We start from the raw sequence: 14428 nt of genomic DNA on the forward strand, positions 1-14428 counted from the left end.
CTGCCGCCGAACTTGCCCCAAGCTCGGGCGGGGCCGGCGCGACGGGCCCGGCGGGGCACGAGTGGCAGAGGGAGCCTGAAGTTCCCGATGCCCAACTACCAGGTGGCGTTGTTTGAGAACGAGCCGGCGGGCACCCTCATCCTCCAGCTGCACGCACACTACACCATCGAGGGCGAGGAGGAGCGAGTGAGCTATTACATGGAGGGGCTGTTCGACGAGCGCTCCCGGGACTACTTCCGCATCGACTCCGCCACGGGTGCTGTGAGCACGGACAGCGTGCTGGACCGCGAGACCAAGGAGACGCACGTCCTCAGGGTGAAGGCCGTCGACTACAGCACGCCGCCACGCTCGGCCACCACCTACATCACCGTCTTGGTCAAAGACACCAACGACCACAGCCCGGTCTTCGAGCAGTCGGAGTACCGCGAGCGCGTGCGGGAGAACCTGGAGGTGGGCTACGAGGTGCTGACCATCCGCGCCAGCGACCGCGACTCGCCTGTCAACGCCAACTTGCGCTACCGCGTGCTGGGGGGCGCGTGGGACGTCTTCCAGCTCAACGAGAGCTCCGGTGTGGTGAGCACGAGGGCGGTGCTGGACCGGGAGGAGGCGGCCGAGTACCAGCTGCTGGTGGAGGCCAACGACCAGGGACGCAACCCGGGCCCGCTCAGCGCCACGGCCACCGTGTACATCGAGGTGGAGGACGAGAACGACAACTACCCCCAGTTCAGTGAGCAGAACTACGTGGTCCAGGTGCCCGAGGACGTGGGGCTCAACACCGCTGTGCTGCGAGTGCAGGCCACGGACCGGGACCAGGGCCAGAACGCGGCCATTCACTACAGCATCCTCAGCGGGAACGTGGCCGGCCAGTTCTACCTGCACTCACTGAGCGGGATCCTGGATGTGATCAACCCCCTGGATTTCGAGGATGTCCAGAAGTACTCGCTGAGCATCAAGGCCCAGGATGGGGGCCGGCCCCCGCTCATCAATTCTTCCGGGGTGGTGTCTGTGCAGGTGCTGGATGTCAACGACAACGAGCCTATCTTTGTGAGCAGCCCATTCCAGGCCACGGTGCTGGAGAATGTGCCCCTGGGCTACCCCGTGGTGCACATTCAGGCGGTGGACGCGGACTCAGGGGAGAATGCCCGGCTGCACTATCGCCTGGTGGACACAGCCTCCGCCTTTCTGGGGGGTGGCAGTGCTGGGCCTAAGAACCCTGCCCCCACCCCTGACTTCCCCTTTCAGATCCACAACAGCTCCGGTTGGATCACAGTGTGTGCCGAGCTGGACCGCGAGGAGGTGGAGCACTACAGCTTCGGGGTGGAGGCAGTGGACCACGGCTCGCCCCCCATGAGCTCTTCCACCAGCGTGTCCATCACGGTGCTGGATGTGAACGACAACGACCCCGTGTTCACGCAGCCCACCTACGAGCTTCGTCTGAATGAGGATGCGGCTGTGGGGAGCAGCGTGCTGACCCTGCAGGCCCGCGACCGTGACGCTAACAGTGTGATTACCTACCAGCTCACGGGGGGCAACACCCGGAACCGCTTTGCACTCAGCAGCCAGAGAGGGGGCGGCCTCATCACCCTGGCACTACCTCTGGACTACAAGCAGGAGCAGCAGTACGTGCTGGCAGTAACGGCCTCCGACGGCACACGGTCACACACTGCACATGTCCTAATCAATGTCACCGACGCCAACACCCACCGGCCCGTCTTTCAGAGCTCCCATTACACAGTGAGTGTCAGTGAGGACAGGCCTGTGGGCACCTCCATTGCTACCCTCAGTGCCAACGATGAGGACACAGGAGAGAATGCCCGCATCACCTACGTGATTCAGGACCCCGTGCCGCAGTTCCGCATCGACCCCGACAGTGGCACCATGTACACCATGATGGAGTTGGACTATGAGAACCAGGTCGCCTACACACTGACCATTATGGCCCAGGACAACGGCATCCCGCAGAAGTCAGACACCACCACCCTAGAGATCCTCATCCTCGATGCCAATGACAATGCGCCCCAGTTCCTGTGGGATTTCTACCAGGGTTCCATCTTTGAGGATGCTCCACCCTCCACCAGCATCCTCCAGGTCTCTGCCACGGACCGGGACTCAGGTCCCAATGGACGTCTGCTGTACACCTTCCAGGGTGGGGACGATGGCGATGGGGACTTCTACATTGAGCCCACGTCTGGTGTGATCCGCACCCAGCGCCGGCTGGACCGGGAGAATGTGGCCGTGTACAACCTCTGGGCTCTGGCTGTGGATCGGGGCAGTCCCACTCCCCTGAGCGCCTCGGTGGAAATCCAGGTGACCATCTTGGACATTAATGACAATGCCCCCATGTTTGAGAAGGATGAGCTGGAGCTGTTTGTTGAGGAGAACAACCCAGTGGGGTCGGTGGTGGCAAAGATTCGTGCTAACGACCCCGATGAAGGCCCCAATGCCCAGATCATGTATCAGATCGTGGAAGGGGATATGCGGCATTTCTTCCAGCTGGACCTGCTCAGTGGGGACCTGCGTGCCATGGTGGAGCTGGACTTTGAGGTCCGGCGGGAGTATGTGCTGGTGGTGCAGGCCACATCGGCTCCGCTGGTGAGCCGAGCCACGGTCCACATCCTTCTCGTGGACCAGAATGACAACCCGCCTGTGCTGCCCGACTTCCAGATCCTCTTCAACAACTACGTCACCAACAAGTCCAACAACTTCCCCACCGGGGTGATCGGCCGCATCCCGGCCCATGACCCCGACGTGTCGGACAGCCTCAACTACACCTTCCTGCAGGGCAATGAGCTGCGCCTGTTGCTGTTGGACCCCGCCACGGGTGAGCTGCAGCTCAGCCGCGACCTGGACAACAACCGGCCGCTGGAGGCGCTCATGGAGGTGTCTGTGTCTGGTGAGTGGCCGTCGGGGTGGGAGGAGCGGCTCCGGATGGGCCTCCTGGAGAGCCTCAGGAACCTGCCAAGGGCCCCGCCTGGCATGCCGGGGCGCATTTGGGCCGGGCCCGGGCAGCTCTGCAAGGATTTGTTGCCGCTGGTTGGATGCTGGGGGTGAGCACCCCACCTAGGCCCAGCGAGGGGGAGAGGCACCACGCCGCTTCCGTCAGCATGCTGGGAGCAGGCCTGCGGTTCTCCAAGTTCAAGACCGGGGCTCAGCACCTTTCTCAGCAGGCTAGTGACTCCTGAGTACAGCTATTAAAATGTGGCCTCCAGGTGATCTGGGTCACAGGGTTTGCTTGGGGGTGCTCTTTCATCAGCCAGCCACAGGGGTCTCTGGGAAGATCAGAGGTCACTGCCCCTTCCATGTGCCAATTAATTCCAGGGTGGGACCGTTGGAAATTGTCACATGGGTCCCTGAGTCACCCTATAATGCAGCCGGTGTTCCCTTGGTCTGGTTTTTCTGTCTCCTGCAGATAATAACAGTCGGCCTTACATGTGTAGGGCTTTGTGCAAGCTCTTTGAAAAGCATAGCCTTATTTGATCTTGGCTTCTGCCCCTGGACGCGGGCTTGTAATTTGGGTGCTGTTGAAGAGGCCTGCCCAGTTAGTGGTGGAGCCAGTGTGGGAACCTTGTTCGCTTCCTCTGGGGCTGGAGGTGAACAGAAGGGAGGGGAAGCCTCGGCTCAGCTGTCAGAAGTTTGGCTGGTCCTCCACGCCTCTGACCCTGTGTGCCAGGGCTGGCCTGCGGGGCTGGGGAGGTGTTGGAATTGGGAGACACAGAAGAGACAGGAGAACTTCGCGGGGGTTGGGGGAACAATAAAGGTCCCCTAGTGGCTCTTTGAGGTTTGCCCGACATCCAAGGATGCTGGTGCAGGCAGATGACCTTATTTATAAACCCAAACTACTGCCAAGAAGACCTCAGATTGGCGGGCTGTTTGAGTCAGTGTTTCAGAGGAATTGTTTAAACAGTGAGTTATTAGGATACAACATTGCCACAGGAGCCCTGGAAGAATTGAAAAGTTAACTTTCTGATTTGTTTCGTTTCTGAGGTTGGCTGTCATTCTGTAATATAGGAAGGGTTGGATAGCTAACAGCTTCCAGTTACAGTTGTTTGCTTATAAGATGTGAAACTTACAGATTCAGTTTTGATACGATACAAACTTTCAGCACAATTTTGGCAGTACAGTCTATTTGTTGGTGGATATTTTAGGTTTTGTGAGACTGTAAAAATGTGTGGAGAATGTGGAATAGGCCCTTAAGGGCGAATTAACCGGGGCTATGGATATTCTTAGGAAGTTCTTCGTCTGTACCACTTTATCTGATAGATAAAGCGGGATGGGAAATTTGGCCTGTTTAAAAATGACTTGGCCCGATAATAGGGTTTAGATTTAACAAGGGACGAGATAGTGGGAACAGATCCATGCTGGGGGCAGGGATGTTTTGTATGTCTGTGGTATCAGTAATGTGGGTCCCCCCACTGTTAGCCAGACAGCAGGATTTAGGATGGATTCCCTTCCAGGGAGGTTGGTTCCTGAGGGCTGTCCCACCTGGGGCGCACAGCTTGGACCACAGTTGAAGATGGGTTGGGGGCTCCATGCTACGTAGTCACTGTCTCAACCATCCAGTTATTGGCTCTGCTCTTTTGCGGACACGCTCGCACTCTCGTGTAAATCAGGCACTGGGTCGTCATGCATCCACACCACGCCTCCCCCACCCACCCAGCCGCCCCAACACACACCCAGATGACAGTGGTTACCTTTGACTGGGTTCCAGCAAGCGGTTTTCTTTCCTCTTTTATTTGCACTGTCATGTGTTTCCCTGGTAACTGGGAGCCGAGTGGTGTCCTGCTGCTGCTCATTTTACAGATGCAGACACTGAGGCCCAGGGGTGGTGAGAGGCCTTCTCAGGGCTGCACAGCCAGTGGGCAGGGGCACTTAGCGTTAAACCACGATCTGCAGAAAGCAGCCCGCCCTTCACATTCCCCTCTCTTCCTTCGGAGAACATTTTTGACGAATTAGTTGCTGAACTGAATTATTCCAGGGTCACATGGGTACTCTGCTTTAATGTAGGCATACGACCGGGTGCCATGGCTCATGCCTGTAATCCCAGCACGGTGGGAGGCCGAGGTGGGTGGATCACCTGAGGTCAGGAGTTCGAGACCAGCCTGGCCAACATGGTGAAACTCTGTCTCTACCAAAAATACAAAAATTAGCCAGGTGTGGTGGCGAGCACCTGTAGTTCCAGCTGCTCGGGAGGCTGAGGCAGGAAAATCGCCTGGATCTGAGAGGCGGAGGTTGCAGTGAGCCGAGATCCCACTGCTGCACTGTAGCCTGGGCGACAGAGTGAGATTGTCTCAAAATAAATAAACACATAAAAGGACGTGCGGAAATCTCAGACCGTTTGACTAGGATTTAATGCTCCAAATAAGCAAATCACTATTGACTAGAAGATCTATGGTTCCAGACGGCAAAGCACTGGGTAGAAAGCAGACCAAACAGAAAGATCAGCCCTTAAATTAACCGGAGGTTTTATTAAGGAACAATGCAGGGAAGCGGTGGTTTCAAACTCATCCACTGTTTTCAATTGAGTGTTGTTGGTTCCTTCGGATTTACAGCCATGCCCTAAAGCCTTTGATGCAGTATGACTGGCCTGGAAATGCTGTATGGAACAGGCCAGCCATCAACTGGGTTTAGTGGGAGCCATTCCAGGAAGGGCTGCCAGCTTTCAGCAGAGGAGCCCAGGAGGGATGGGCACACTGAGGGCAGGGCCTGGGAAGGCACGCGTGGTGGAGGCAGTTCATTTAGTCTGGCGTGGGGTTGAACACGATCACTGTGACTGTGACTAGATAGTCGTTGATGGTTTTATGTAGCCCACCAAGAACAAAACATTTTTTTGAAAATTTTTTGAAGTCAGAATATAGTGAAATTCAAATAGCTGCCAGTTTTGAATGGCAGCCAGCGATACAAGATGTTCATTTTTTGCAATGGTGTTTGAATGAGATTTTAAATTCTGTGATAGGGACTTTTTATTATGAGCTTGTGTAAAAGCTGTGTTTGCATTTTTCAGAGCAATGTGGCTGATGAGCCAGTGGACAACTCAAGCCTTGAATATGCTCTGCGTTCTTTCTGGACAGTGGTTTTTCAGAAATATTGACATTCTTTATTTTTATTTTTATTTTTAATTAAAAAAATTTATATATAATGAATTATAATATATACATTATAATGAATTATGTGTAAGTTATATACACAAACTTATGTGTGTGTGTGTGTGTATATATGGGTGTGTGTGTATGAGACAGGGTCTTGCCCTGTTGCCCCAGCTGGAGTGCGGTGGGGCATGATCACGACTCATGTCAGCCTTGATCTCAGCTCATTCCACCACCACACCTGGCTGATTTTTTTTTTTTTTAATTTAGTAGAGGCAAGGGCTCACTATGTTATTCAGTCTGGTCTCCAACTCTTGAGCTCAAGTGATCCATCTGCCTTGGCCTCCCAGAGTGCTGAAATTATAGGCATGAGCCACTGTGCCTGGCCAGGTGTATATATTTATGAGGTACATGAGATATTTTGGCACCGGTATGCAATGTGTAATGATCACATCATGGAGAATGGGGTCTCCACCCCCTCAAGCATTTATCCTTTGGATTATAAACAGTCCAGTTATACTCTTTTAGTTATTTTTGAATGTACAGTTAAATTATTATTGACTATAGTCTTGCTGTTGGGCTAAATACTAGGTCTTATTCGTTTTTTTTTTTGAGACGGAGTCTTACTCTGTCTCCCAGCCAGGAGTGCAGTGGCATGATCTCGGCTCACTGCAACCTCTACCTCCCGGGTTCAGGTGATTCTCCTACCTCAGCCTTCTGAGTAGGTGGGATTACAGGTGCACACCACCACACCCAGCTCATTTTTGTATGTTTAGTAGAGACAACGTTTCACCATGTTGGCCAGGCAGGTCTCCAACTCCTGACCTCAAGTGATCTGCCTGCCTCGGCCTCCCAAACTGCTGGGATTACAGGCGTGAGCCACTGCACCCGGCCTTATTCATTTTTTTTAACTATTTTTTTGTGCCCGTTGACCATCCACCTTCCTCCTGCTACATCCTTCCCAGCCTCTGGTAGCCATTACCTTCCTCCTGCTACCTACTCTTGCCAGCCTCTGGTAGCCATTCTTCTATCCTCTGCCCCCATAAGTTCAATTGCTTCGATTTTTAGATCTCACAAGCAAGTGTGAATGTGGGATATTTGTTTTTCTGTGCCTGGCTTATTTCACTTAACATAATGACCTCCGGTTCCATCCATGTTGTTGCAAATGACAGGATCTCATTCTTTTTTTTTTTTTTTGAACACCTGTTGCCCAGGCTGGAGGGCAGTGGCATGATCTCGGTTCACTGCAAGCTCCGCCTCCTGGGTTCACGCCATTCTCCTGCCTCAGCCTCCCATGTAGCTGGGAGTACAGGTGCCCACCACCACGCCCAGCTAACTTTTTGTATTTTTAGTAGAGATGGGATTTCACTGTGTTAGCCAGGATGGTCTAGATCCCCTGACCTCGTGATCCGCCTGCCTCGGCCTCCCAAAGCGCTGGGATTACAAGCGTGAGCCATGGTGCCCAGCCCAGATCTCATTCTTTTTTATGGTAGAATAGTACACCACGGTGTATATGTGCTACATTTCTTTTATCCAGTCATCTGTTGCCGGGCGTGTTATTTTTAATTCACTTTGAGTGTGTGTCCGCGGGTACAGGGCTGTAGGCCTCTCGTTGCAGAATGAGGCGCTTGGGAGAAAGACGATGTCCCCGCCTCTCCCGCTGTGTGTGTTGCAGACCCATGGATGTGGGAAAGTGGCGTTTGTGGGTGAGAATGATTGGCGGATGAGTCATTCAGGCATGTCAGAAAATACTGAAACTCGGTGAAATAACAGGATTGAGTAACCTTCTTGCCATTGACTTTGGTGGGGAGTGGATGGTATAAAGTCGTCTAGGCTTGATAAAGCTTCCCTAAGTGTTTGCCTGGTTAAGTACAGGATATCGCAGTGACTTTTAAACAGACGATTGCAAAGAAGGAAGTAGGGGCGGGCTGCTGTTCAGGCATTGTCTGGATGCACAGCATCGTGCTTTTCTGGAACTCACAGGGTAGAGAAGGCTCGGACCTTTTATTTTTTGAGACAGAGTTTTGCTCTGTCTCCCAGGCTGGAGTGCAATGGCATGATTTGGCTCACTGCAACCTCCGCCTCCTGGGTTCAAGTGATTCTCCTGCCTCAGCTGCCTCGGCTTCCCAAGTACCTGGGATTACAGGCACCCGCCATCATGCTTGGCTAATTTTTGTATTTTTGTGGAGATGGGGTTTCACCGCGCTGGCCAGGCTGGTCTCCAACTCCTGACCTCAGGCGATCCGCCCGCCTCAGCCTCCCAAAATTCTGGGATTACAGGCGTGAGCCACCGCGCCCAGCCTGGGTCGGACCATCTTAAATTGCTTCAGTGGCCAAGCAGGATTCTGCTAGTGTCACACCTTCCCAGGAGAGTTCAGAGCTCCGATAAGTCTGGAGATAGCGGCTTGCTCATACCTTGAGAAACACTGCCTCAGAAATGAGGAGTGTGGATTCATTTATTGAACACCTGCTGTGTGCAAAAGCTTGGAGAGCCATTGCGATCATGACTTCTGCAGCTGGGTGGAGATGGACCATCGGATGAGCGAGGGGGCTGAGCTCAGGGGCAGGGTGGTGACGCCAGGTGCAGGCAAGGACGGGCTGGGACCCTTCTGTACCCCCCTAGGCATGTGTAGCGTGTGCCGGGCAGGGAGCCCAGGAGTTGGGGGGCTCCCCTGGGTCGGGAGAGGGCTGACTGTGGAGGGTTTGGTGGGCCTCCTCGGGAGGATTTGGGCAAGAGCTGGGGCCCGTGTCCCAGCTGCTCGGCGGTGAGAGTGGAGGGGAGGGAAACTGGGAACATCATGCTTGCTCCAGCGTCGGGGTGGCTGAGGAGGGATTTGCCAGCTTAGATGGTCAGACATATCCCAGCCGACATGCTGCATGTGCCGGGAACCCTCCCAGGCTCTGCCGGCCCCATCACTTGCAGTTCTCCCGCGGCCACCCTACGGCGTGCAAAGTACTGTTGCCACCTCCATCCCAGAGATGAGCAGACCGAGGACAGGGCTCCCAGGGCACCAGCTTGTGGTGGCAACAGTGGGATTTGAACCTGGACCGAGCAGCTCCTGAGGCGTGTTCTGTGTCTGTGCCTTCCAGAAAAAACTGGCTCTGGGAAGATGAGAGTGAAACTGAGAGAGGCGCGTTCCCTGAGCCAGAGTCCTTACTGGAAATCGACTCTGGGGAGAAGACATGAGGCCATTTTTGGCCCCGTGTGGCTGGGTGTCTTTGAGACTGTCCTGAAGTTGATTGTGTGTGCCGGTCCGGACTGGGGAGACCAGCTTAGGTTATGGACACAGAAGTGAGGGCGCCGGCAGTTAGGAGGGGACCCAGGCCCAGTCTTGAGGAGCTATGGCCTGAGTAGCCTGCTGGGTGGGGAATGGTCTGCTTGGGAGCTGGAGCAGGAATAACCATGTGCAGGGGAGGTCCCACGGGTGAAGGCCCTGGAGGCTGAGGGAGGGTGAGGGTCTCCGAGGAGGTCATCCGTGATGGATGCCATCTGGCGGTTGGACAGCCTAGGGACAGAGATGTGATGGGTTAGCCAAGGGCAGGTCCTTGGTGGCCTCTGTGAGATCTGAGTGGAGTGGTTTGGGGGTGCCTCTGAGGAGCAGATGACAAGGTCGCTGGCATGAGTGGGGTGGGAACAGGATCCAACCTCAGAGGGAAGGCGGGGTGTCATGGGGACGGGGCCTGCTCAAGGCTGAGCTAAAGGCCCAGCAGAGTTGGCAGGTTACGGACAGCACCTAGCTGTCCTGCAACCTAGCGTGGGCACCGGCCCCTCGCAGGGGCGTTGGGAGTGGGCAGTGTCAGGTCTTCCTCAGTGTCTCCCAAAGGGCTGCTGTGGCCAAGCTTCATAGATGGGTTTGCCAGGATAGTAACTTCTGCCTCAGTCTCTGAGTCATCAGACCTGGAGGAGATGGAGCAGCAAGAGGCAGATGGGAAAAGGGGGCCTGGGAGAATGCAAGGGGCCACAGCCCCATGGGACATGGACTCACCAGGGCAGGGCACCCCCCTCAGCACCAGCTGCCTGGGGACAAGAGGTCTATGACTGGCCCCATGTACCGACCGGGGTGTTGAGAGACCATTTGTAAAAGTCCAGGTGAAGCAGCAGGCAGGTGAAACTCCAGGCGAGTTCCTGGAGCCCTGGGCAGGAGCCGGCAGGAGGGGCGGTGCTGGCCATGCCTGGAACGGGCCCTGTTGCTGGGCATGCCAGAACTCCATGCCGGCCCCAGTGTCACTGCTGACAGTCCCCTTGGGTTTGGGCTGGTGCCTGTGCCTGCACATTTTGAAACCTGATAGCAGAACCTGTTTAGGAACGGGATAGGTGGGTAGATGGGGGCTGGGACCCCTGGCAGGGGCCACCTTAGCTGGGGTGTGGCCTGTGGCCTGGTGCCACGGGGCTCATCCCTGCCAGCACTTGGATACAAACAGAAGTAGATTTTATCGTGTGGGTGCAGCATGTAGAAAATAATCCTGCGTTTGGCGTGATTTCTTCAGTTCACAGCCTTGGGGGAAATCGTTTTCTAAGTTTTTTCTTCTTTTCCTGTAACCTGAACGCACGGGTTCATATAAATGCCCCAAATTCCCTAGAATGAAATTCCTGAATGCTGGGAGGGACTGTAGTAAACGACCCCCCTTTTTTTGTTTTTTGAGATGGAGTTTCACTCTTGTTGCCCAGGCTGGAGTGCAATGGCGCGATCTCAGCTCACTGCAACCTCTGTCCCCCGAGTTCAAGTGATTCTCCTGCCTGAGCCTCCTGAGTAGCTGAGATGACAGGCGTGCGCCAACACGCCCAGCTAATTTTGTATTTTTAGTAGAGATGGGGTTTCTCCATGTTGATCAGGCTGGTCTTGAACTCCCGACCTCAGGTGATCTGCCCGCTTTGGCCTCCCAAAGTGTTGGGATTATAGGCATGAGCCACCGCGGCTGGTCATAAACAACCCTCTTTAATTCAGCGACCCAGCCTTCCTCTTGCTTGTTTTGGGAGGAAGTGCAGGCGGAAGTTCAAGCTGTGAGGGTCCAGAGGCCAGTCTTGCATTAGTGGCTGCTCCTCGTGGAGGCCCCTGGACTTCCCTCTCGTGTGGCCTGTGAGCCTGGGGCGTGGTAGGAGGTGTGGATTGTTTCTGGAATGAGCCAGAGGGGACCCTCGGAGGGGTGACGGGAGGGGGCTGCCTGCCAGGTGGAGGGCCCGGTGCCTTTACTTGGCGTACAAAGGGAGCCACGCAGAAGCACGGACAGCCCCCTGGAGCCGATTTCGGTTCCTCCCACACGTGCTGAGGGACTTAGCCCCGGGTGAAGGGATGGGCGTTTTTCAGGAAAACACCAGTGGCTGAATTCTTAGGCTTTTACTTCAGGTAAGGACTTGTGGATATCTTAGCAATCAGGTCCCCTTTCTGGGCGTGAACATTCCATAGCTGGGAAAAGGCCCACACTAGTGGTGTCATCCCTCTAACGCCTGTTCTCTTGTCCTGGATAAAGGCCAGGGGCTCTTAAAAAACAAACAACACACACACACACACACAACGGGGGTGGGGGCCACTTTCAAGGTCATCGTGTGAGGTAACACCTTTCCTTCCAGCCGCCTGACACACCAACGTCGCCCCTTCCAGTTGTCATGGGAAATGTGCAGGGCACAGGGGGTGTCCCTCAGAGCTGCGGGCCTCGTCTGGGGGCTTGAGCGTGTCCCAGGCACAAGGGGCTGGCCTGTAAGAGGGGAATCAGGTAGCCAAGGAAGCTGGCCCAGAGCAGGGGTGATGGAGAAGTGGGCGCGGGGCGAGAGCGCTGTTCCTGGCCCTCCTGAGTCTGTGTGCTTCCCACCACCCCGGTGCCTGTTTGGGCTGTGCCTGCATCATCTCAGTGAGATCTTACAGGATCCCCATGGTAAGGGCAGAGAAACTTGAGGCTAGAGAGCTTGTAGCGGCAGGAAGAGCCGGGCGCAGACTCTGGGGTCTGAGTGCTCTAATTGTGGTACTGACCGCCACCTTCGATCCCCTCTGTCTGCCAGTGGCGAGGCCCTGGGACACAAAGTTGGGGATTTCTGAGGACGGAAGCTCAGTGCAAGTGACTGCATTGCCTGGAACAGGATTGCTGAGAGTTGCCTGCACATGGTGCCTGATTGCGGGGGTGGGCGACGGTGGCAGCCTGCTGCAGGATTGTGGGAGGGGCTAGGGCTGAAGAAGGGGCTCCTGGGAGCCTTCTCTGGGTCCCTGTGGGGTCTCTTGTGGTAGAGCTGTCACAAGAAGCTGTGGAGTGCAGGAGTGGTGGACACCAGGTGCAGGGAGGCAGGTATGTCACTGGTCAGAGCTGGAGGCTCTATTTGGGGAGCCTGGGGAGGGAGTTACCAGATAAGGAGCCTGCTCGGGGCAGGGGCTGACGCAAGCCTGTTGAGGGGCCTTCCAGCTCAGAGAAGCGGGATTCTACTGGCCAGGGAGCTGCCTTTCTCCTACCCTCTCTTTTTCCCTCCCTCCCTCCCTCCCTCCAACTGTCCATCCACCCATCAAGATTTTTCTTTCTTTTAATTTAATTAATTTATTTATTTGAGACAGAGTCTTGCTCTGGCACCCAGGCTGGAGGGCAGTGGGGCAATCTCAACTCACTGCAACCTCCGCCTCACAAGTTCAAGCGATTCTTATGCCTCAGCCCCTTGAGTATCTGGACTACAGACACCCACTACCACAGCCAGCTAATTTTTGTGTTTTTAGTAGAGATAGGGTTTCACCACGTTGGCCAGGCTGGTCTTGAACTCCTGACCTCAGCTGATCCGCCTGCCTTGACCTCCCAAAGCACTGGGATTACAGGCCTGAGCCACTGCACCAGGCTAAGATTTTTCTTTCTTCACAGTCTGTTTTTATTCTCAGTTTTGTATCGTCTTTTAAATATTTTTTAGGATTTTTTTTTCATATCTAATCTAAATGACACTTGGTTAAAGTAAACTAACAGGAACTAATTCAAATAAAATCACATGCCCTGTTAGCATTCGGAGATAAGAATGCTCTTGCAGGGCAATAACCATTTGTCAGTGAGTTGATTGTTGCAGGGCGGTTTTCATCATCAGAATGAAGTTGTTCAGCTGTCCTGCAGTTCCACCGTCGGCCAAGGTTCCAGCGGCTGTCCTGTGATGTGTGGTGATGCCGGGCATGCGATGCAGGCCCGCTGAGCGAGTGTTCTCCTGGCATTGGAGACGGCCTGAGATTTCACCAGAGGTGAGGCCTGGGCTGTGCCCCACTCGCTGCCCCGTGCAGATTACCTGACGCTAGGTCAGCCTGGCCCCTCTGGACCTCAGAAGGTAGAATGGCCATTGCCTGGGGCCCGTTCCCTGCTGCCTCTCACACTTCTGTAGGTTAGGGATTGGAAAAGCAGAGATCCAGCCTGGAGATCTGACTGTGATTTGGGAAACCTCCCTTTTCTTTTCCATGTGTGTCACAAGTGCTGAGATATTATCCCATTTAAAAACTTATAAAATATTTGCAAGTTATATATATGATAAGGCATTAATATCTGGACCATGTAAAGAACTTCTACAATTTAGTAACAAGAAAACAATGGAATTAAAAAATGAGCAAAGAACTTGAGTAGACATTTCTTCCAAAGATACAAATGGCCAATAAGCACAAAAAAAGATGCTCAGCATCATTAGTCAACAGGGAAATTCAAGTCGAAACCGCAGGCATGGGAACTCCAGCCTATAATCCTGGCACTTTCGGAATCTGAGGCAGGAGGATTGCTTGAGCCCAGGAATTGGCAATTTCTACCAAAAAAATATACAAAATATAAAAAAATTAGCTGGGCTTGGTAGCATGGGCCTGTAGTCTCAGCTACTCAAGAGGCTGAGGCGGGAGGTTCTCCTCAGCCTGGGAGGTGGAGGTTGCAGTGAGCTGAGATTGCATCACTGCACTCCAGCCTAGGCGACAGAGTCAGACCCTGTCTTACACATACATGCTCTTGCAGGGAAATAACCATTTGCCAGTGAGTTGACTGACACACACACAAAAAAACCCCAAACCTGCAGGGAGATACTACTGCATACCCATTAGGATGACTGTAGTCAAAAAAAACTCAGAAAAAAAAAAGGGGTTACCGTGTTAAGTTCCGTGTTATGTACATTTTTTTACAAGAAAAAAATGCTAGAAGAACTAATGCAAACTGTTGCAGACACTCAGGTGTGGGAGGCGTGGGAGCAGGTGCCTGTGTCTGTAGTTCGGGGTGTGATTTGCCTGAGAGCTTGAGCGCTGAGCGGGTTCCTTTGGTCCTGTCCTGGGGGTTGAGGCCATCCAGAGCCTCCTGCCGGGCTTGGGGCTCTTCTTCCTTCTGTGCCTTTTCCTGCGCTCTCAGCCTGTGTCTTTTTTTTTTTTTTT

General features: G+C 54.1%; 1 protein-coding gene across 1 annotated transcript in view; it reads left to right on the plus strand.

The window, feature by feature from the left end:
- CELSR1 (cadherin, EGF LAG seven-pass G-type receptor 1) overlaps positions 1-14428 on the plus strand; it is a gene marked incomplete at its 5' end in the record, with an annotated part of 201612 nt that continues 187184 nt past the window's right edge. Inside the window, one exon of the mRNA XM_011934791.1 lies at positions 1-2893. Coding sequence (XP_011790181.1) covers positions 1-2893 — 2893 coding nt within the window. The remainder of the gene's footprint in view (positions 2894-14428) is intronic.

The sequence above is a fragment of the Colobus angolensis genome, unplaced genomic scaffold (genome assembly GCF_000951035.1).
Source record: "Colobus angolensis palliatus isolate OR3802 unplaced genomic scaffold, Cang.pa_1.0 Scaffold138, whole genome shotgun sequence".
NCBI classification, from domain to species: Eukaryota; Metazoa; Chordata; class Mammalia; order Primates; family Cercopithecidae; genus Colobus; species Colobus angolensis.